Source organism: Hemicordylus capensis, chromosome 3, assembly GCF_027244095.1.
Source record: "Hemicordylus capensis ecotype Gifberg chromosome 3, rHemCap1.1.pri, whole genome shotgun sequence".
Classification (NCBI taxonomy): domain Eukaryota; kingdom Metazoa; phylum Chordata; class Lepidosauria; order Squamata; family Cordylidae; genus Hemicordylus; species Hemicordylus capensis.
The window spans coordinates 235,095,360-235,119,978 of NC_069659.1; the positions used below are offsets into that span (position 1 = coordinate 235,095,360).

Sequence of the window (24,619 nt, forward strand, 5' to 3'; positions counted from 1 at the left end):
CTGAAATCCTGTTAAATTGAGATGCCAAAGGCATAATCTAGACTTTATGCATTTATGTAGCTCTACCACTGAGCTACAGCCTTCCCCTATAACAGTTCAAGCCTCACCCATTTTTCTAAATGCAAGAGGTTTTTGATGTAGGCAAGTATTCAATCATGAGATTACACCACCTGAATTTTGAAGTGGTACAAATCCATAAATTCTGGTACTACATAATCTCATGACACCCCACATACACTTATATGGCCCAGAGTCTTCTATGTTAGAAGTAGGCATAATTTCAATCAGTCTTTAAGGTGTCAGAAGACTTTTTGTTTTGTTTTTGCTACAACAGATTAACATAGCTACCCCTCTGGAATTTGATACCATATGCTTTTTCCTAACATATAGATCTGCCTATACAACTTAATGCTCAAGCATACAATAAAACATATCTCTTATTTCCTGGAGCCATTCCTGTTCCCAGATATCCAGGATCAGCAGGACTGGTAGATGGAACAAAATGTCTTCTCCTTGATTTAGGACACTCTTCACCTTCTTTTGAATGGCCAAAAATAAAATAGGATTAGTCCCTGTGACACCCTATGTGCCATAGCCTGGCCACTTGTGTGGACATGGAGTGTGCCAATGGGACATACATTTACACAAATTCAAAAATCCTGAGTCCACTCCATCTTTGCACCATATGCAGATAAGTGGGTGTGGGAAATCATAGAAAGAGGGCACTTTCCTCTTCTCCCCCAACCCCAGGGCAGTGCGGCCGACTGCAAGGGTGAGGGTTGGACAGCCAGGCAGGGGGTATGTTTCCACAGCAGCTTGGCCTCTGTTCCCAGTATCATGAAAGCAGTCTCCAGGATACACCTGCCCAGTGCTTCCCAACACACAGCAACACAGCACAGCTCTACTTAGAGCACCCATGGACTGATACTCTGTGAGCAGGTGCATTCCGCATGGGCTTTGGTACCCGCCATTATTGCAGAGGAAACATCATTCCAAAAACTGGATTGATCCTGATGGCCCTGTCCATGAGTAAGCCAGGGTTGTAAACACCCCAACCCAAGAGGCTGTGGCCCACTTCCCCACCCTTCCTTTGTAAAAAGATAGAACAGGTCCCCATAAACCACCCCTCCCCTGTGCAGATGTTCACAGACCAAAAGGACATCCAGACACCCCATGTGTCACTGTGTGGACATGTACAGGGAGGGGAGGGGAGGGGGAGACACTGGTACAGACCTTTAAACCCAGTCATGATCCTGGGTCCCAGTCTATCATCACGCCGTATGCAGATCTTTGGGTGTGGGATCTGTGGGCCTGGCAACTCCATTACTGACAGGAGGGGCGGGGCTGGTATTCTGAGAGGCTGCCAGCGAGAAGCGCTGAAAGCATAGAGTAGCCATGTCCTCAGGCAGGTCTGCGCTGCCACTATGACTGCAGTTTGAAAATCAATGTAAAACCACAGTTCTAGCTGTGCCACTAGTCGGGCCTCACATTTCGGCAGCAAAACCTCAGATCTCGGTGGTGAACCTTAGAGATAACTGAAGATTCAAATTAGAGTTTGGTGAGGCAAACTGGAATTCATTTTTGACCCATAACCACAGTTTCATGTGTTTGGCGTGATGGAGTTACAACCTCGGCCATGTTTAACTCCAGTTATCCGTTACATCTGAATGTGTCCCTTGCTTGCTGAATGTTTGGCACCAAAGCAGCAGCCTATCATGAGCCTATGAGCCCCTAGTGGCGCAGTGGTAAAACTGCCATTTAGCGCCCCCCCCCAATCACCACAAAGAGGTCTTTTTCATGCTGCTGAAAGTGTTTGTGAAAAGTGACACTCCACCTCAGCTCATACTGTTGCTGCAGAAGAAACAGCAAACATACTGAGTATTGCTTAAGGCACTTTTAAAATAACATCTGTAGCAGCTGTGGACACAGCAGTGTTTGTAAAGGCTAAGGAGAAGTAAACTGCAACTTCCCATCCCTATCTATTAATCAAAGTCCAACAAGTTCCCATTACACTGTAAATGGAATAATGACCAGTGTACATTTTTTTCCACATACAACGAGAGTATTCTAAAAAAGCAAAAAGCTAAGCAGACTTCAAGATCAGTCCCTTCAGTTCCTGCCAGGGAAGCTGAGCACTTAACGTGTTGTAAGCATGCCCATTTTAAAGAATGATGGCTTTATTTACACATTTTGCCATAATGCAAACAAAAACAAGAAGAAATGATCTTGTGGAATACAACAGTGTTGCTTCAGAACACTTCCCCATACTTGGCTCAACATCAGTAATGAAATGAGCTGGGAATGTTAGCTCTTATACCACCCCATTCTGCCATTATAGGAGATGATCAAATGGTGAAAGGTAATTTCTGGAACATTGGTCAACAGTTAGGAATGTTAAGAAGAAACAGGGATCAGATTCCTAAGGCATTGGTGGGCAACAAGTGGGTACCAACAGAGACAATGGGCTATGTACTACTGGTCCACTGATACTGACAACATCTGAAAATATGAAGCTCAGAATGTGAATTTACCCAGATTGTAACACATCAAATGATTTGAAAAAGTCCCTTTGCAACTGAAAGTGGTTTTAAATCAATAATGTTCTCAATTTTAAATTAGGACCAGATGTGCTGATTCTGTGCCTGAGCCACCTACATTCACTAGGTGGGTGCTCAGAAAAGCATGTGCTTGAGCATGTTTGTTGATTTCTGAAATTGATTTTTTAAAATTGGTATTTGTTTTACAAAATAATACCTTTAGTCCTGACTCCTGGCTCAATCAATCAGCTAGCCATGAATTTCCAAGTCAGAAAAACTCATATGCACCCCAAGAACAGGGAATACATTGCATAAAATATGATGTCTTTACAAAAGTAAATCATGAGTTTGGCTATTGGGAAAATAAAATCTCTATTTGAAAAAGACGACAACTTTGGAGGCTACAACACTCCAACCAGCCAGTGTAAACAATCATCAAACAAATCATTTTTAATATTTGGCCTGCCCACCAGGGCATTCTAGTTGATCTACAACTCTCATGAATGCAGGAAGAATTGCAGAAAATGTAGATGTAGCAACCTGCTAAATGTAACAATCATAAGCCTTGCCTCAATGGCATTCTGCTTTCTTCCACCTTTGAACTCCCACTGAAATAATTCACATGCATTCTGGAAAAGAGTTGCACATGTACAATAATTATAGGTCAGCTTAGAATTCTAGGGAGGGAAAGCCAGATTTCTTTTAATGCTCTTCAGTGCTGCTCAAAATTGCCAACCCACTTCTAGTTTAAGCCAAGAGGAGCTTGCCCACCTCTAGTGATCATTCCAAAATCAAAATTCCTACCTTGTGCCCTAATACCACCCAAGGCAAGCACAATAGCACAAGCAGTCATGCATTTGGGTGAGCAGTTTTTGCAGGCTCAACAAAGCAATGTCTGATTTGAGAAGTGCACCCCACAAACCCCTGAAATATTACAATTAAAGGCAAATGACCACGTATGCTTCAAAAACTGTGCCCAATATCCTTTTAAGAAATCTTGAATTGCACTATTAGGCTATGGAAATCTCTTCTGGCATCAAAATATATTTGTCTGGCCTCAATACTATCTCACCACTTGTCTTCATAGCAAGTAAACTGGTCAACGTTGCTCACCTGCCTACCCCACTACACTCCTGTTTCCAATATCACCCATAAAGTCTCTTTGGTACATCAATCTAAGCACTCCAATTGTTCAAAAATGGCCACATGCAATAAAGCCAAATAAAGGTCAATAAACTAGACCAATGCAAAAGATCTTACTCAATAGCTCTTGCTAGGTACAAGCTACCTGAATGAGATAGATTTTTTTATTTAAAGGACCTACTTAGTTGCACATATTCCCATATGGACTTCTTTCTCTCTTGTGTGTGTAATTCAATACTTCCACAACCCCAGAACATTGTAATGATAACAATTCCCCTTGAAGAGGAATGCAAAGACAAAAAGTTACACAAATCATTGATTCTGAACTGTACAGAAGTTCTAATAGCCAGTAATTATACCATTTAATGATTGTGTCTGCTTCTGGCAAAATGGGTCTGTCTGATCCACCAATTTTCAGTGGGTTCTGGATGTGGTCCAAAAATAGAATGTGAGACAACAGTCACAGTCTGTGGAGATCCCCAGGCCACATTTCCTCATCAAAGTACAGGTGAAACTCGGAAAATTAGAATATCGTGCAAAAGTCCATTAATTTCAGTAATGCAAATTAAAAGGTGAAACTGATATATGTGACAGACGCATTACATGCAAAGCGAGATAAGTCAAGCCTTAATTTGTTATAATCGTGATGATCATGGCGTACAGCTCATGAAAACCCCAAATCCACAATCCCAGAAAATTTGAATATTACATGGAACCAAGAAGACAAGGATTGTAGAATAGAACAATATCAGACCTTTGAAAAGTATAAGTGTGCATATGTATTCAGTACTTGGTTTGGGCCCCTTTTGCAGCAATTACTGCCTCAATGCGGCGTGGCATGGATGCTATCAGCCTGTGGCACTGATGAGGTGTTATGGAAGACCAGGATGCTTCATTAGCAGCCTTCAGCAATTCTGCATTGTTTGGTCTCATGTCTCTCATCCTTCTCTTAGCAATGCCCCATAGATTCTCTATGGGGTCAGGTCAGGCGAGTTTGCTGGCCAATCAAGCACAGTACACTGTATACTTTTCAGAGGTCCGATATTGTTCCATTCTACAATCCTTGTCTTCTTGGTTCCATGTAATATTCTAATTTTCTGGGATTGTGGATTTGGGGTTTTCATGAGCTGTACGCCATGATCATCACAATTATAACAAATTAAGGCTTGACTTATCTCGCTTTGCATGTAATGCGTCTGTCTCATATATCAGTTTCACCTTTTAATTTGCATTACTGAAATTAATGGACTTTTGCACGATATTCTAATTTTCCGAGTTTCACCTGTGCTTATATGGAGGCCATTTCAGCATCCAGAGTGGACAGCAGAATCCATTCCAGATTCTACAAACCCCTGTGGAGTTTTTGACAAATCAAAACATCTTTTTCTCCAAGCGCTGCCAAAACTTTTTTGTAGCAAAGCCCAACAGTGACATCCACAATAAAGGTCAAAAGCCCTTACATTTTTGCTTACTAAGCAACATCTCTCTTGTTCATTTGCCAATGGAATAAGAAATTAATCCCTCAAGATTTGGGATATTATAGATAATTATCAAATCACTTAAGAATCCAGTTTTTTCATCCTTGCACCTTGCTCAAGTGGCATCTCATTTAGATGCCATTTCCCAAGCCAATGTGTGACAAGAGGTGTTGCTGTGACAGAGTATGCTTTGAGGGGAGGGGGGGACTCTGTACTTTATGTAATTTGAAGCAGCTATCCAAGATAATTACCAAGACAAGCAATGCTAGAATCAGTCTGTCCTTACACAGGAATCGAGTGTACATTCTGCTAATTCATTTAGAAAATTTAAAACTTATTTCAGACAGAGCTCCAATTGGTTTTTTGTTTGTTTTTTTAAGGTTTTCTGGAATGAGATTAGGGGATGAACAGAAAGGTTTTTAAAAAGAAGAAGAAAAAGAAACCTTCACTGATGGTCTACTTTGATACACAGCAGTGGAATCCACCAAACTGGAAATATGCCAGCCTTTTAACGAAAGTCAGACAGTTTGGCACAGACATTGCCCATTGTGCCACAGATAAAATTACTGTCCTCTCTAGCGTCTCTTCAATAAATCGATAGGAGAGGAGGAAAAGAGGATGATCCTCTACAATATGTGAGGCAATGCTGACATTTAAACGAAGTTGGAATATGAGATAACTGATAAAAGTTGCTACTGTCAGCCAGCAAGGCAAGAAGGCACGCAACCTTGACTGCAAAAGAACAGTCCACTGTAACAAATATTTCACTAAAGTAAAAAAGGACCTGGAGCAATACCAGCCAAGAAGAAAGGCACTTTCAAACTTAACAGAAAAGCAGTTCAATTTGGATGTAGCCATGTTCAGTAAGTGACTGTTTTGTTGTTTGTTTACTATGGGACATCTGAAAACCGCTGAGAAGACTGCTGCTCCTGCTCGTCAGTGAAAGACTCTGCCTGTCCCATGCCAACAAATTCTCCTTCCTTCAGCACTTTTAAGAAACACTTAAAGACAAATCCTTTGAGAGAAGCTTTCAAATTTTGCATTCTTGTTTGTTCTAGTGAGTTTTTAATTTGTAAATCTGGTTTTAATTGGGTCTAGTTTTAAATGTGTTTTATTTATTTTATACTGTTTTGTTTTATTGTTGCACCAAGCAGTATAGTTGCACCAAGCAATCAGAGTTCTCCCGCTTTTTGTTTTAAATGACACCATGATCCTTTCTGCTAGTGTGGGAAAAGACACTCTCTATACACATCCACCCTAGATGCTGGCCAACACTGTTCTGCTGAAGAGACAATCACATTATGATATGGTTTATGACAATATAACAGTGTGTAACTATTTTTTTCTTTGTTACCTCCCCATCGCTACCCCACCACCATTTTCTTTACCATCTTCTTCCACCATCCACCTTTACCATCTTCTTCCACATTTGAAGAAAAGCCAGTGAAGAAAATTTGAAGAATTCTGAAGAAAGATTTGAAGAAAAACTGCCCCTCTGTGAGAGCCTTCTTAGCTACTGTTTGGAGAAGACGACAGGCATGATTTTGCTACAATGTGGGAGTGGAACTGGAAGGCGAGGCTTTTGAATTTCATTAACAGCCCCCCCCCCCATTCAACCACTGAGAAAAGTCTTGGCAATTACATCTATGCCTTATCACCTTCTTTAAAACTAGAAGGATTACTACATGCACCAACATAGGTGCCTATACGTACATGCTCTTTTGATGAGGAAAAATGAAACTACACAGGATAATTTTTTTTCATCAGCATGTCAATTTCGGTGGAGACCAGGGGCATCAGGCAGTGGAAGGACAGTATAGTGCAGGAAATGATTGTGCCACAGATGTTCACCTTCATAAAAAGGAAGGAGAGGGAGTCAGGCAAGTGAGTTAATAGTAACCAAGGAGACACTTCCCTACAGGGAGGAAATAAACCTGAAGGGGGGGAAATGCATGCAAGTCTATGGGGAAAGTGGTCATAGAAGACTAAACACATGCTCCTGCCATGGCCTTATCCACAAATGACAGTCAGATCTCAGATCCAAGGAAGAAGTGCCAGGCAAATCCCCAGTACCAACACCAACTGCTGAGGTAAAGGACCCAGGTCCAAGTGGCAAGCATGAACATAGCAATGAAGAGCCATAGGGATCCAAATCAAGACCCCAAGAGATGGTCCCCCATGAACCAGACTCACCCGATGGATTAGATCTGGTTGCATTAAGAACCTTTTGCATTTCTGTGCCTGCTCACTAATGGAGAGAATACAGCAGGTGAGCAATGCTTGACGGATGGAGGAGTTCTTGGCTCCAGGCCAGGAGGCTGCCCCTTTAAGGATCCACATTCTGCAACAGAAGGGGGAGCTGGAGAGAGGTAGTCAGGGCCAAGAGATATAAAATGAGATATAAAACTTGGAGCTGGGAGTCTGCTGGACCAACTTGCTCCCATGCAGCTCTCCAAGGTCCTGCAGACCAGCTTTGTCTTTCCTTCAACTGTAGCTCCACTTCCTGCATGGCCAGTTTTAAAAACTGATTCTGGTGAACGTTAAAACTGCATTTCTGTCAGTCACGCATGCACACCAGATGCAAGAGAGGAACTCAAGATGACATTAGTAAGATGTGTGAAATCTGTCTGAGTTGTGAACTAGGAAGCCCCCAGCTATGAACCAGAAAGCAAAGGGAGTCTCACCTGTGCTAGGAAGTATCACCTGCAGATAGGCTTAAGGAAGCTATTTTGTCTTGTTGCCTTGCTGGATCCAGGCAGTCCAATTAAGGAGCTGCTGACTCAGCAAAGGCTTGCTTCTAATGGAGGAGTTGTACTATAGAAAGGAGTCCTACCCATTCCTGTATCTCAGGCTGGCCCCAGTCCAAAGCAGGCAACCAAGCCAACCTCTCCTTTCTCCTAAGTAAACCCACTGATAGACCCCAAGTGGCTGAGTGAGCATTCTACCTCTGGAGTTGGAGCCTGGCCTTAACACGGCATAGCCTCTGCTCCTGGGGTAATGGATGGGGTTCTAGGGATAGGATAGGAGCCCTGCTGGGAGGCACAGTCTCCCCAGAGCTCCTCCAATGGGCCAACTGAAAGAGAGGCGAGAAGCAGTAGCTACTCAGTGTCTGAGGGATCTAGCAGGCTTTCATTGTGACCAGGGGTCTCAGCTGGGGTGAGAGGGTTCCATTTCAGTCTGGGTGGGACTTTGCACCTCTCTGCCTCAGGCTACCATCTGAAATATGGGATAAAAATATCAACCAATCTTATAAAAGTTGCAGACAATTTATGGAAAGCAATTTGAACACAAGATAAAACAATCAGGAAACTTCAATCATGTGGCAAAATTGAACTGTTCAGACCTGGCAGTCACATTTCCAAGCAACAGGGCTGGGGGCATACTTTTTCAAGGCCCAAAGATCTTACAAGGCACCAGGGCAAAGGAAGAGAGAATGAGCAACCAGCACTGTTCTGAATAAAATGCCAGCAGGAGCCAAGTCAAGGAGGAATCTTTGAAGTCTCCTTACTATAGAAGTGTGATCATGGGAGGAAGAGGAGGAGGAATCAGGTGACTGTGAAACCCCCTGAAGCTGTCACACTGGACTGGACTAGTTCACTGCTTTCCCAACCCAGATACCTAGAGTCGTTGCTTGGATAGGATACAGCATTTTCTGCACATACAAGTTACATTACAGAAGATTCTACTTAGCAAAATGCATTGAATTTGTATTATATTGCCTTCGCAGTGTGCTTAAAATAAGAGGGAAACCTCATAAAAGCACCCTCTGCCTCATACAGTAAGTGAGACTCACCCAGTGGGATCTGTTCCAATTTTTGGCCCTATAGTGACCAGCCTCCCCACCCCTTGTGAACAGGAAGTGAACCATCTTGACTGACTGGCTAGTGAACTCCCAGGTTCAGCCAATCAGCACACCAAGTGGGTGGGACCTAGAGAGCTGTTGCCAGGGAGCTTTGTTAGAAGAAGCTAGGCTAGAGGTGCTGAGAAGGATATGTGGCCACGGAGGTGGGATGCAGGAGATCCTTGAAAGACAAGAGGGCAGGAAGCTTGAATTCTCATCAGGTGTTTGGTGAGTTCAAGGCAAGGAGCCAGGGCTTATGGCTTCTAGGGATGTGCATGGAACAGCGGCTGGGCGGTTCAATGTCGGCAGCAGTGCCGCTTTAAGGGTGCGGGAGGGGACACTTTCCCCTCCCACTGCTTTTCCCCCACCAGCACTGGTTACCGGTAAAAACCTTCGGGGCGGCAGCGTACCTCCCTTCCGCCCTTTCCCCATCCTCAGCCAGAAGTTCCAGGTGCACGTGCACACATCATGTGCACGACATGCCTTTGAGAAATCCCAGAAACCTGAGATGGAAGCAGTCTGTAGTAACTGAATAAAACTGAGTTTGTTTTTTGTTATTTTCCTTTTTATAAGCTTCTCTGAATTGGTTTTTAACTCAGGAAAAGGGGGACAAAGGGGGATTCCTCTGGTGCAAACACATCCTCAAATGGTCAGAAAGTATCAGTTTTCTCACCACATGGTGAGAATTTTTTTTGGTAAAAAAAAAAAATCATGGTGGAAGATTTTTGTACTTATCCAATAGCAAAATAAAGAGTTTTCCCCCTGGGATTCCACCCCAAGCCCAGGGAGGTTCAAGCTCTGTCGATAAGAGGAGTGGTGGTGGCAGCATTTATTTATTTAAAACATTTATACCCCGCTCCTCCAGTACATGACTTCTCGGAGAGGCTCACAGCATTTATAAAACAGTTACAATATAAAATCAGACTAATAAAATTAACCAAATTAAACAAGTTAAAAATCCAAACTAAAACCACAATCAAAATTAGCTTTTAAAATCCCAAATTAAAATCTTAAAGCTAAAAGCTAAGAATTATAAAAACTAAAAACCAAATAACCTACCCGATATACACAACAGGTAAAACATTTAAAAGCATCTTTAAAAAGATGTGTTTTTAGTAGTTTCTTAAAAACATATTTATTATATTTAGCTTAATAATTCTGTAATAATAATAATAATAATTCTGTATTATTGCCTACCAATAATACAGAATAGTTTTAGGATAAGCCTAGCTAGGCAGCTCAGTAGGGATGATTCAGCATTTCCCCCCCTAAGGTGAGCTTGCTCTGAGACAAAGGCTTTAATCCACTACAGGCCTTTATAAAAGGAGAACAATGCAAGGACAAGCCAGAAGGCAACTTGAAGAAGATGCTGAGAGCTATGGAGTTATTCTATCTAGCTTCCCTACCACACCTGCCTTCTGGGCTGGGGGAGCAGTCTGCTAGGGCTGTGGTCTCTCCCAGCATTCCTCCTGGCTGCTTATCTGTTGCTCTGCTCTTTCTAGTTGCCCTAAAATTGAGCAACTTGGGCGAACTCTGCCTCATATGAGGAGTGAGTCACCCAGTGGGGTTTGTTCCAACTCTTGGCCCTTGTAAAGCCGAGCCACTGAAGCCAGCCACCAAAGGGGCCAGCCTTTGGTTGAGGCCTTTGGTGGGGGTCAAGACCTTCTGATAGCAGTGTATTGTTGCCTTATTTTTGCTTGTGTCTGGTACAGGTATGTGTCTTGGGTTGTAAAGAGATGGGGATATGGGGCGGGGGGTGACTCTGGGGTGGCCATTCCAGCAGTGGTGGGGAATTGACAAAGACATGGCATTGGTAGGTCAGCAGGCCATTACAGGGAAAGGGAAATTAGAAACTTAATAGCTGTTCCCCTTCCAGATGGCCTTTCAGCTCTGTCACCTTGGAGAGCAGTGCCAATCACCCACAGAGCCTCAACTTGCTACTCTGTAATCCCTGGTCAGTCCAAAACAAACTGGAGATCATCCATTATTTGATTTTGAATGAAGGAGCTGACCTGCTTTAACTTACAGAGACCTGGACGGGGGAGGCTAATGATCCAGTCTGGTCTTAGCTTCTCCCGGCAGGATACTCTGTGGTGGCTCAGGTGAGAGGATGTGGGCAAGGAGGTGGTGTGGCTGTGGTTTATAAGAACACTGTTTCCTTTATCAGGATCCCTGTCAGGAAATTGGCCCATATTGAGTGTCTGTACCTAAGCCTAGGGACCAAGGATAGATTGAGACTACTGTTGCTGTACAGATCACACCGTTATTCAATGAAGTCCCTAACTGAGATGATGGACCTGGCTGCAGGGTTGTCATTAGAGTCACCGAGACTGTTGGGGGTGGTGGAGGGACTTCAATGTTCGCTACAGGACCAGATTGTCATGAATGGCTCAGGTGTTCATTGCAACCATGACAACTATGGACTTGTCCCAACTGGTCTCTGGACCGATGCATGTTGCTGGCCACACACTCGATTTGGTATTCTGCTCTGATCAGGGTGGTGTTCTGTGAGTGGGGACTCCTGTTAATTCACCTTTGTCATGGACAGACCACTATCTCGTTAAGTTAGGAGTTGCAACCACAACCCATCTCCACAGGGATGAAGAACCCATTAGGTCAGTCCACCTGAAAAGTTATTGGATCCAATAGGATTCCAAGAAGTCTTGGAAAGGTTTCAATTTGACACTGCTGATGATTCTGTCAATGTTCTGGTGCAAACTTGGAATAACGAACTACTAGAGCAGTAGAGACAATCGCTCCTAAGCATCCTCTCCGACCTGCTTCAAAATTAGCCCCAAAGTATTCAGAAGAATTATGGGAGTTGAAGTACCGTAGCAAGGTAGACTACTAGAGTGCAAACAGAGAAATACGTGTCTCATAAGAACAGATCTGTGGGATCAGGCACAAGGCCCATCTAGTCCAGCATCCTGTTTCACACAGTGGTTCACCAGATGCCTCTGTGGAGCCCACAGGAAAGAGGTATTTGCATGCCCTCTCTCCTGCTGTTGCTCCCCTGCAACTGGTATTGAGAGTCATTGTGCCTCTGAGGCTGGAGATGGCCCACAGCCACCAGACTAGTAGCCATTGATAGACCTGTCCACCATGAATCTGTCTAAGCCCCTTTTAAAGCCATCCAAGCTGGTGGCCATCACCACATCCCATGGCAAAGAATTCCATAGATTAATTATGTGATGTGTAAAAAAGTACTTCCTCTTCTCAGTCCTAAATTTCCCAACCTTCAGTTCCATGGGGTGACCTCTGGTTCTAGTGTTGCAAGAGAGGGAGAAAATTTTCTCTCTGTCTACCCTCTCCACTCCATGCACAGTATTATACACTTTGATCATGTCTCCCCTTACTTGCCTCTTTTCCAAGGTAAAGAGCCCCAGATGCTGTAGCCTAGCCTCATAAGGAAGGTGCTCCAGGCCCCTGATCATTTTGGTTGCCCTCTTCTGCACCTTTTCCAGTTCTACAATATCCTTCTTAAGAGGGAATGGGACAACTCTCTAAGGCCAACTCACTATGGGACACCTCAACACGGCCAACTCACTGCAGGGACAACTCAATGAGAATCTCCGACAAACACACAATTATTACTTGGAATGTGCCATCCTATGATCTGGAAGTTCATTGATGGCCTCAGAAAGCTGCAGAAGGGCAGAGATGCCTTTTACAAACAGCTCATTTCAGGCCACAGTCCTCCGGTCAAGTTGAAGAAACACTGCAAAGCAGATGAGTGTCTTTCAAAGATTATGTCTAATTACAGCAATAGAAGCTGCATAGAATACTTGCGTGCCATTGCTCACAATTATCAAATAGCTTAACAAAAGCAGAAATGGGTCTAGGACAGTTCAGCTTGGTGTGTTGTTCATACATTTTATCATCCATGTAGCACTGTTATTTCCAGAGCTTGCATAGCAATAGCATTTTATTGCACTATGGAATTCCATGCTAGTATTTGGCTCTCCTTGTAATCGGTGTGGGTTTTCCAAATTTGAGGGGCTGTTTATGAACACTTACAGTTTCATAATTGGCTGTTATTCTTATGTCTAAATTTACAATGTTAGCTATAAATTTAGTATAACTGTTTTTATACTAAAAACTGTATACTAATAGTATAACTGTTTTTACGCAAATGGTTTGTATACAAACTCTATGATAATGGGGGAGGGGTTATATTCATACAGAATATGATTCATATATTCATACAGTTGCCCTGCTAACTGGGCAAAGAGGCACCTTTTACCATGGTGATTCTCTTTATTTAGCAGGGGGAAAGTAATTGGCCCTATCCACCCCCAGCACAGTACTTCCAGTGACTGTTGCTGGTGTGTGTCTTATGTTTCTTTTTAGAATGTGAGCTCTTTGGGGACAGGGAGCCATCTTATTTGTTTGTTATTTCTCTTTGTAAACCACCCTGAGCCATTTTTGGAAGGGCGGTATAGAAATTGAATTATTATTATTATATATGGACCTATAAGTGGTGGTGGTTTGTTAAATGTGGCTACTTATTGATTACTAGCAAAATGCTAGTCTAGACCCTGGCCTCGTTCAAGAGGGCTGTACAAATGCTAACCTTTCATTAAGCTTTTAATTTACTTTGTTTTTAGTCCCCTGTTTTGTTTAACTTGATTTTTTATCATTTGTGTTTTAGCATGTTCGACCAAATATTTTCATATAACTGTTTATGGTTTTGTTTACCGTTTTTGTGAGGTAAACATGCCTGCTGATAGCAATAGCAATAGCACTTACATTTATATACCGCTCTATAGCCAAAGCTCTCTAAGCGGTTTACAATGATGTAGCATATTGCCCCCAACATTCTGGGTACTCATTTTACCAACCTCGGAAGGATGGAAGGCTGAGTCAACCTTGAGCCCCTGGTCAGGATCGAACTTGTAACCTGTATTGTATTGTACCCCAGAAGTATGAGGAAGGAGGAAACATCCTATTAAATGCAAATTCAAATAAAGTAATAATTGCGTGTCCACTGGCTGCTGGCAGGAGCCCATGCATGCATCGGGCTCACTCGTGCACATTCAGGTGTGCGTGCAATGTGTGCATGCACCGATGTACACACATGCACAGGCTACTTCTGCTTACTTACGGTCCAAGGAGAGGACAGGGCCGTAAGAAGGTATGCTGCCACCCCACTGGACTGCTTGTTAGCGAGCGCCAGCAGGGGAAATGTGGTATCGGAGGCGGGGGGGTTGATCCTTTCCCCCACCAGTTCCGTGCACATCCCTATCATTTTTTAGTGGTTCCATTCCAACCTCTTAGATTGATTCCAGATGGTGTCACTTTGACACTGTTGCTCTTACTGTATGGAGTTCCACAAGGCTCCATACTGTCTTCAGTGCTCTTTAACATCTACACGAAACCACTGGGAAAGATCATCAGGAGATATGAGGCAGGGTGTTATCAATATGCTTATGACACCCAAATCTATTTCTTCCTATTAACTTCATCAGGAAATGGCATAACTTCCCTAAATGACTGGAGATAATCATGGACTGGATGAGGGATAACAAGCTGAAGTTGAACCCAAATAAGATAGAGGTACTGATGGGGGGGGGGGGTCAAGACCTGAAAGATGGTTTAGATCTGCCTATTCTGGGTGGGGTTACAGTCCCCCTGAAAGATCAGGTATATAGCTTGGGAGTGCTCCTGGACCCAAAACTCTCTCTGGTTTCTTGGGTTGAGGCAGTGACCAGTGGCACTTTTTATCAGCTTCGGCCAATACATCAGCTATGCCTATTTCTGGAGGTAAATTACCTTAAAACAGTGGTACATATGCTGGTAACCACCACACGACTACTATAATGCACTCTGTGGTGCTGCCTTTGTACATAGTCTAGAAACTACAACTGGTACAGAACTGGCAGCCAGGTTGGTCTCTAGGATAAGGCAATTTTAAATGAAATGCACTGACTAGCAATATGTTTCCAAGCAAAATACAAAATGCTAGTTATTACCTAGAAAGCTTTGAATTGCATAGGTCCAGGGTACTTAAGAGTGCCTTCTTTGTCATGGACCCTGCCTATTAAGATCATCTGGAGAGGTCCAATTAAGGTTGCCACTGGTTCATCTGGCAGCAACTCGGGGCTGGGCCTTCTCTGTAAATGCCCTAGGGCTTCAGAATGCACTCCCTGTCAAAATAAGAGCATCTCCATCTATGATTGCTTTTTAAAAGACCCTTAAGACACACTTGTTTTATCAGGCTTTTGATCAGACTAATTTTAAACTGTTTGTTTTATTCTGTGGAAGTGCTGTTTATTGTATTTTTATATTTTAATTTGGATTATGTATACCACATATATATATATATATATATATATATATATATATATATATATATGAATGATGGGATATAGATATATAGTAGCGCAATTGCATCATAGGCAAATCCCAAACAGCACTTTCTATAAGGGTGATGCTTAGAATGCTATGAGAAATACAGGTGGAGCGAGGAATTTCCTCTTCATATAAAATAATGGGGAAATTGTGCCCTGTCCAGGAAGGTGTTGAATCATGACCACTAGCTAGTTTATCTTCAAACATTTATGAAACAGGAAGCAGAAATATTAGATTTTTCTTCATTTCAAGTCCTAACCTTCAATTTTTCATTCTGGTCTAGTTCCTGAACATAGTTCTGACCATCACATCCATTTGGTTTGCCAAAATCTTTACTATTTTGATTGGCTCTCAGCAGACTATTGGCTATTGCTCTTAGCAGACAGATGCCAACAACACTAAAATATGTCAAGCTATCTACCAGTCAGCAACTATTTAAAATGTTGTTTTATTTTCTAAAATATGACCACAATTCTAAACATGTAACAAGAATGCTACTGCCACCCCCCACCAAAAAAAAAAAAATAGTACTACACATTTAGGTTACAGGAAATCACCATCCTTTTCTGCAGGTCATTCCAGGGGCGGGGGAGAGATCAACAAACATCTGTACAGCAAAATGAAATGCAGGGGCCTCAAGGGAAACTTTGGGCTCTGGGCACAGTGAAAAATCTCATGGGCACCTCCTTAGCCTGCTCATTCATTTGTCAAGACGATGACAAACAAAGTAGCTGAGGAACATGTAAGCAGAGGGAGTAATAGTACTATTTTCAAAATGACACAGGACTTAGGCTGTCAGCTCCATGAGAATTAGAACTTCTAATTTCCTAAATCATTCTGGGAAATTGAATCCTGTTTGCATAATTATATGGTTGAACAGTACAGAGACATTTTGGTGCAGAGAAAATGGGTTTGGAGGTGTTTGTTCCCATCTTATCCTGTAATTACTGTTGATTTTCACCTGATATTTTAACTTCAAAGAGAAACCACTCTGTATTTATAAACACACCATACCTGTGCGCTCAGGATGATGAGTAAACTATTTGTGAAACTTCAAAAGGATGGAAAAAATAGAAGACATTAAAAGTAAATATGCAGATAAAATAATTATGTGTCTCCCTGACTGGTAGATGTCTGTCCAAATAATGTCACTTCTGGAAGATAATCAAGTTTTAATTTGGCACAATTTTGGAGGAAGGCATTCCTAAACTAAAAAACAGTCAACAAAAATATCAATGTGTGCCCTTGGTGTCCAGACTGCTCTGCCTGCTCTTATTGCAATCCTGAAAAAGGCATATAAATAATATACATTTAGAACTAGTTCCTCATGATCAGCAAGGTAAGTTTTGCTGTGGTCTACTCTACCTTCCAGGACTGTGGTTCATTCAGTCAGCTAGAAAGGTGGCAGACTTGCACAGTGGTAAGAATGCAACAAACTCTCCTAGAGATATTGATGGTGGATCTTCCACCAAATGCTAGAAACTATCTATAAATATCTATCTTCCACCAAATGCTAGAAACTATCTATAAATATCTAAACTATCAGTAGTTTACAACAGAATATAATTCTCAGACTGGGGGATCTGATGCCCAAGCAGAAGCGCAAGACAAGTGCAAGACACTTTTATGAACCAAGTGTCTTGACTGTCATGTTAAATGTTTCTAGCTTTCACTGTTCTAGGGTGGATGAAATCCTTACATTTTCATTACAAAGCAGCAAGAAAACAAGAGGCGTGTGTCCACTGAAATAGCAGCAGCGGGATTCTCAAGTCTCACAGCAGACATCATAACAGCAGCAGGCAACAAATGAACACAAATCAAGTGTGCTTGTGCTCTTCCTGAGTCTTTGTACTGGCTCTTCTCTGACCCTTTCCAGTTAGAATGCTCTTGACATCACAGTAGTTCAATCACTGACTGAAGGAGAAACAGAAACTCAAAGGCAGCCTCTAGGCAATACAGGAGATATTTCACCATCTAAGTATTGCATGTTGTGCACACACACTATCTTACAGAGCAAAAGCTGTACTGTTATACATAGAATCTGCAGGGTTTATCATTTAAAGACAAACTGAACTAAAACACAAATTAGGAGCAGGAAGTCCACAACTGACCAAGTTTTTGCATTGATCCTTTTAGAAGTACTCCTAGGAAATCCCACAGTATATCTAAGGGCAGAAGACAGATTCATCTGTATTAACAGATTTCATACTGTATTATTTCAAGCTTAAATATTTGGGGGAAAGCAGACTAAGAAATATTTTCTTGCGTGGATGGAGACAAAAACTGAAACATTTGGTTGGCACAGTATAGAAGACAGGACGTGGGACTTGATACAGATTTACCTTTTGAATTTGTATCCAATCTGCAAGATTATCAAGTGAACCAATCTTCCTTAATATTATGACTTGGCCAGAACCTTTTAAATTTTTTCCTGCTCTATAGCTTGCTTTGTTGGGCATTTCTAGAAGCGAGACTCCAAACAATGCCAATTCTGCTTTCGGAAAAGCAATATAATAAGATCACTGTAGTAAAATGTTGTTATAATAATAATAATAATAGTAATAATTAATAATAAAATTAAAGTCAATATAATCAGAGCCCAACATCTCTGTACATGTGAGCCAGAAAGTGCAGAAATCTTAGACCACGGTTTACTGTATTGTTCCATATATGCTGATGTAAGAAGGAAAGAATGTATTGTATTCGAATACATATATGCATGTATTCATAGTGCACATTATCAATGTAAAGTCAAAAACTCTGTGATCAATATCCTTTGTCATGTATAAGAGTTGCAACATTTACAATGGTGGCTCAGCAACTGAGAGCAATTGTGAAAGCACCCAATGTGAACTGGAAAAGGATTCACTTGGTTTAAAAAGGGCTGTTAAAACACACTTGTAGGTTTTGATGCAGTTGACTGTACCATGCATTTTATTCTTCTTCTATCATCATGACCTGTCTGATCAAACAATAGTGTACCAAAAATTACAAAAGGTATTACAATACGAAGTCAACTAAAATAAGTTAATTTGACCAGTGGACACATGCTTACATCCAAAAGTAGTCACATTTCTAAGAAAAGCTGGCATGTTGGCCTACCAAAAGAGGAAGTGTGTTGGAAACCACCAGGAAGAAGAAAACATATGGAAAAACCATTGGTCTTGTTTCCTTTTTTTAGAAGCAAAAATGTCACTATATTTTTGTTTAGTATAATAGGACTTTGAGGGGCCTGAATCCTAGAGAGGACCTACAGGGCAGAAAGTAACTGCAAGAAACTGAATAAAAGTAACCCAGTACTCCCAATTTTAATCCAAGATGGAAAACATAATTTAGCTGCCAAGAAGCATGCCAGACTTCCTACAGAGTTCTCTGTGCCCATTCCACGAGCTGTCAGTAATATCGCATTGGAAACTATGGTGCATAAAGCTTTTGCTCAATGTCTAACTAAAATCAGTGGTGATGATGATGATGAAGAAAAGGCAGCTAATAAATAAATCCTGTACAACAACCTGGATAAAGACCTTCATGACTACCATATATTTGAGAACATGTATAAATTGGGTAGGCCATTTGCAAAGGATTTCATTGACACAGGACAATGTTGGCAAAACATTGTCAACATAAAATGTCATAAAATTTGTTTAGGCAAAACAACCGGGGTTTTATTTTCAAGTCTTTCTTTCATAAAGCTAAGCACTCATTAGAAAATGAGACAGGGAGCAAGATGGCAGCAATACAACACATCCTTTTCCACCATACGTGCTCCAGGTCTATCCAACATCAGCATGTTGAATGCCATGATTGTGCAGGGGCCTACTGGTTTTGTGGTGCACAGATCATATGTGGTTCAGGTCTACATGTACATAACATTAAAACAATTCCTATCATCCCCAACCAAAATGGCAAACTGTTCCTGTTGAACTACAACTCTCATCGTAGCTGGGAGATGGAAGTTGTAATCTAACAACGTCTTGGGAGCCCAAGATGAGAACCCCTAGTAAAAAGGAAATGAAAAATCCCCACATTTCCCCTCTGCATCTGGTCCTCAGAGGTATACTGCTTCTTTACATGTTGGCTAATGGTTGCCAATACATCTATCCTATCCATTCTTGCAATAACATTCCAGAACAGGGTTGTCAGTCAATCAGAAACCACAGAGTCTGGTCAACTGGGGAGGGGGGTTGGGGGGGGGAGAGCCAGGAAATTATACTGGTTGCCAAAAGTTTTTGAATGCAGGATTTTCTTCTCATAAAATCCAGAAACAGCATTGACACCAATGAGCATGCCCACATACTGAAGATAGCAGATTGGTGAGTTTACACCTATTGCTTCATTTCACGCACTGCTACATGAGAGACTGTGAGAGACTGTAATATGTGGTTAATTATGTAGCTGCCTGCACAGGCTCTGGTGCAGTGGCAGCTCAAGGCCTCTGTGCACCTGAGGCAGGATGCCAAATGTCACCCTGTTTATGTGCACCACTTCCTCCTTCACCCCCACCCCCATTCAAGTAAGGGGCAGAATCGCATTATGCCACCTTCTGGTGCCCCAATAATCTGCTGCCTGAGGCAACCACTTCACCTTGCCTCATGGAAGGGCCATCCCTGCTTTCCAGAGCTGTGGGAAGCAGGGCTGTTGAGGATTGGGGGGGGGGGGAAAGAGGTAGTGGTGGTAGTAATAATGGTAATGCCTTTCACACTCTTGGCTCCTCCACCCTGATTCACAACTATCTGCCAGGCTCCATCTGGACCTTATCCAGGTACCAGAACTTCTGGCAAAGAAGCCACAGCCATATCTTATAATGACTAAGCAAATTCTACATCCAGCATGAAAATCCTTGTCAAAAAACTTGTGATTTCTAGTTGCAAAACTCAGAGAGGCTTTTATACTAGAGGAATAAAACAAACTGTTCTACTGCTTTGAAAACAGGAGAGAGAAGTAGAGGAGATCTATTCTGTGACAAGAGATGCCATTTCCTTTTCCTTACCAGCCCATCACAATTGCTGATAGCCACTGTGGCACCTGGCATGCCTGAGACTCCTCCTGTGAAGACACATTCCTTCTGCAGGGGTTCCCGGAAGACCTCTTGGAAGTCTTCTTGCCATTCAGTCAATGCTCCAGGGGATACCAGCTGCTGGTTAGGCTTCAGGCGAAGATGCAGTTCCTTTCCAAAAACAGTAATGTTGAAGTAGTACAAGCGATTCCCGGACATGCCTTGACTTAGATGGGTGCTGCGGACCACCCTGTGTCGACCTGAGTGTGATGAAGAAGCAGAGGGATGGCTGGCTTCTGCCCTCCTTGCTGCCACTGAGCCAGACACCATGTGAGAGAGGAACCGTCCCTGGCAATCTGTACTGAAGGGCACAATCACACCATATTCACTTAGCTTTCCAGACAGGAGGAGCTCTAGTGGAAATAAATACAGATAGACAAACTTCAATACATTCAAAGCAAAGAGAGAAATCCTGTGTGTGTGTGTGTGTGTGTGTGTGTGTGTGTGTGTGTGTGTGTGTGAGTGAAAAGACTTTCCTCTCAAGGGGACCCTAGCACTCTGGAGTGTAGCCCTGCTATAAGCTATCCTCCCATGGCACAACACCTTCCAAATGAGTAGCCTGAAAGAACTGTCACTCAAGACACATGGTAACACACAAGCAGGCCTATGTGTGCTCCACACTAGAAATAGTAATAATCACAATTCTGCACCCAGGTAAGCCAAATTCTGCAACATGTATAAATTAATACAAATAAAATATATTTGGATAATCCATTTTACTCTGCAATTATTATTTTTATTATTTTACATAATTTATTCTGACTATATTATTCTGACTACAGAGAGAATAGCAAGGAGCTATACAGTGCACTGGAACTATGTCCCCATTGACTAGAAATCTTACCCTTCGGGCTTCTGAGATTCCAGCAGGCACTGCCTACATCAAGCCTACTCAACTTTGCCTCCACTGCTGTTTTTGGACTACAACCCCCATAATCCCCAGGCACAGTGGCCAATAGCCAGGGATTATGGGAGTTGTAGGCCAACATCTGCAGCAGGGCCAAAGCTGAGCAGCCCTGGCCTACATACATTCAAGAATATTTTATAAGGACTAGAAACTTGATTTTTTAAAAAAATATGAAAGCCGAGAATCTCGGGAAGCTGAATTGTGTGCCCTCTCTAAACCACAACATGCCTTCCCTACCCCGCTGCATTCCAGCAGAATTGCAGAATGTAGACAGCACTGCACACAGGTAATGGGACGAAGGGGAGCTAATAATACTGATAGGCTCTACACACTGTATTGGCCTGCAAGGCTGATATATATCCATTTTTATTTTAATTCACCCTTCACCCACATTTTTCTGGATGTTTTTAATCTAAGCAGAAATAAATTATATCATCAAACCTTATTTTCCAGTAGCCCAAAACAATGGTGGGAGGAACCTCTATACATTTTTCCAGCCTCAGAAGTGAAGAGCCCTTGCCCTTTCCATCCCACCTGCAGGGCCTTTATTATTTCCTCCTCATAAACTGTGGCTTATGGAGTGTCAACTGGGTATGTTCAACATGGCAGAAGAAATTCACACTGACACATACTTATGCTTCTTACATGCCAGCTAACACCAAGCATGCAAACTATTCATCACACAGCTTCCATGTAACAGCTCCCTGCTAAAGTAGAGAATCCCACTGAAATACAAAAAACCTATGTCAGCATCATAGCATGCTTTGAAAGGCCTTGCAGTGGGATTCCATGCATAGACTCCATATTCCAATTTCCCAGCATAGCTTACAACAGCACAGTTGCAGCGATCACATCAAATGACAAGCCTAGGGGAAAAACCTTTAAAAAAAAAAAAATTAAAAAAGAAACCCCAAACCTCTGCGGCTTAATTAGGAGAAAGTTAGTCATCCAGGGGAAAAGGCACTAATAAAAGGATGATCTAATATTTTCATCATAAAAACAGAAATCTCTTTCTGCTGCATCACTCCTATTCTCCGTTCCTTTTTGCCCAGCTGACTCTCCATCTCTGCCCACAATTAAGTGCAATTTAAAAAAAAAATTTTTTTTTAAGGGAACAGGTCAAAAGAAGTTGATGGCAGAAACAACACTGGAAGAACTCAAAATATACCCACAAAAATGTCATCAACCAGTCATGCTATAATTACATACACGATTAAATCTAAGCCAGCACGGCTAAGCATGCTTAGATGTAAGCAACTGACTTCCAAGGAAATGTGTTTATCAACAAAAGCATAAAGCTGTTTTGAAAGTCCGGCACAACATGCACACTGAAAAGGCAAAACATACAGTAGTGGCAAATTAAAGCCTTGAAAAAGGATTTGTCATTCCCATGCCCCACCCCCACCACTTAATAAGGCATATGGGTTTGGGGGCTGGGGATTTTTGACTCTTGGCGGGGGAGAGGTTTGGTGGAAAGTTGGTATATTGCTGTTTATATAGAAAATGCTACGTCTCCCCATTCCAATGTATATACACAAAACTATCAAACACAGGACTGGAGAATCCCAGGCACCTGAGAACGTGGCTCTCAGTTCCATTTGTTTGCTTGCTTTTAAAATCCAGTCCTATGCAAGACCAGCTATTAGAGATCTCCAGGCACCAGCATCAAAAGGGTTTCCTCCCTCCCAACTAAGAGGGCAGTGAACAGCAAAGGGAATTTAAAGTTTTCTTTAGCAGCAGCAGTTTGGTACCTCGTCAGGTCAGACAGCTAACAAATGACTGAAAGACCCAAAACTCTGATGCTTCAACGTTTCATAACGCAAGCCGCGATATAAGATCCCAACGTAGTGGCGGGGAACTTAAACGAGGAGTTTAAGTTGGAAGCAAGTCCCACTGATGTCAATGGAAGCCGTGCACGCTTACTCAAAAAGAAGCCCCGCTGAATTCCAATGGGATTTGCTAGCGAGCAAGGACGCAAGAGGAGTCCCGCTGGATCGGACCCTACATGGGTCCACCTAGGAAACCCTCCTGTTTGCAACACTGGTCACAACCCGACGCCCCAGGGAAGCCCACAAGCAAGGCACGAATGCAACGTGCCTCACCCCCGCCCCGCTTGTTGGTATGAGGCTGGGCAAGTGCGCCGCTTCGAATGGCAGCCCTGCTCTGTGTCTGGACTGTCCCGCTGGGGGCGATCCGCAGCTGCAGACAGGTTGGCACGGGTTGCCCTCCAAGGTGGCTTGTCTCTCCCCGCTGCCTCTCCGCCCGCTACCCCCTTCCTGCGTGCCCCAAGGGGCCCGGCCGGCGTCGTCTGCCCCTCCTACCTTGAGCTCTCGCTCCCCTGCCCGTGGCGAGCCAGCAGTTGAGAGGCACCAAGCAAGACAGCATCACATAGAGAGGAGGATAATCCATTTGGGGAGGCTCGCGACCGACTTCCCGGGGACCCCGGCGCCTGCTGGCCAGCCCGAGGCGGGCGCGAAGCAAGCTGCCCCGCTGCTGCCCACGGCGCTGCCTTCGGACGGGCGGCGGCTGTGAGGGGCTTGAGGGGGGCCCGCTCGCCTGGCCGTCGCCGAAAACGGCGCACTGTCAGCCGCAGAGCTGAGAGAGCGGGAGCCGGCCGTCCCGCTGGCCCCGTCGTTGCGCTGCGCCCGACCAGCGACGAGTCCCCTCCATGCAATGCAAAGCGGCCGGCCGCAGGGAGGAGGCGCTTCCCACTGCAAGGCTGGTGCCAGCTGAGGGGAGCGCGGGGGGGAGGGGGGTCCGGGCGCTCCGCGACGCCGCCGCCGGCGGTGAGTGACAGCCAGGCCGGCAGCCGGAGTTGAGCGAAGGGGAGGGGGCCGCCAGGACCTCCCTCCTTCTCTCTCCCGCGGGAGGCACACCGAGAGAGAGGACTTTCCATTGCACGTGGCGCTTCCTCGCGCTGCTCTCCTTGCCATTGGCCAGCCCAAAGCCAAGGTCCGCCCTTTCCTCGGCAGCCCGGGAAGGGTCCCGCAAGGCCCTTGCCAATGTCCCCGTGTACACAGAGCACGCACACGTACCAAGGCATGGTAGCGCCACGCCCACCCCGTCTCTCTCGACTGCGTCTCGCTCCCAAGAGCCTCTTGCACTTTTCAGTCATAAAGCGCTCGCCCTCTCCTTTCTTATTGGCTTTGCAAAGCCCCACCTGCCTGCTCACACCTAGGATGCTGGAGACAGGACTTCTTCGGAGGAAGACGTCACTGCAGGTATCCCTCACCGACGGGGGGCGGTGTCAAGTTTCCTCTTTAAAAAGATTATAGAGAAGCTCCACGGTTGCAGAGAATGGGGGAA

General features: G+C 43.5%; 1 protein-coding gene across 6 annotated transcripts in view; it reads right to left on the reverse strand.

The window, feature by feature from the left end:
• Positions 1-24,403, reverse strand: part of ADAMTS14 (ADAM metallopeptidase with thrombospondin type 1 motif 14) — a 131,334-nt gene extending 106,931 nt beyond the window's left edge. For 4 of the 6 annotated variants that reach the window (XM_053310920.1, XM_053310919.1, XM_053310924.1 and 1 more), the window contains exons 1-2: positions 23,635-24,342; positions 20,341-20,759 (exon numbers count right to left, since the gene is read on the reverse strand). In XM_053310920.1, the coding sequence (XP_053166895.1) occupies positions 20,341-20,759; positions 23,635-23,722 (507 nt within the window). In that variant the 5' untranslated portion in view covers positions 23,723-24,342. The other 2 variants (XM_053310922.1, XM_053310921.1) reach the window with 2 other exon arrangements.
• Positions 24,404-24,619: the final 216 nt, after the last annotated feature.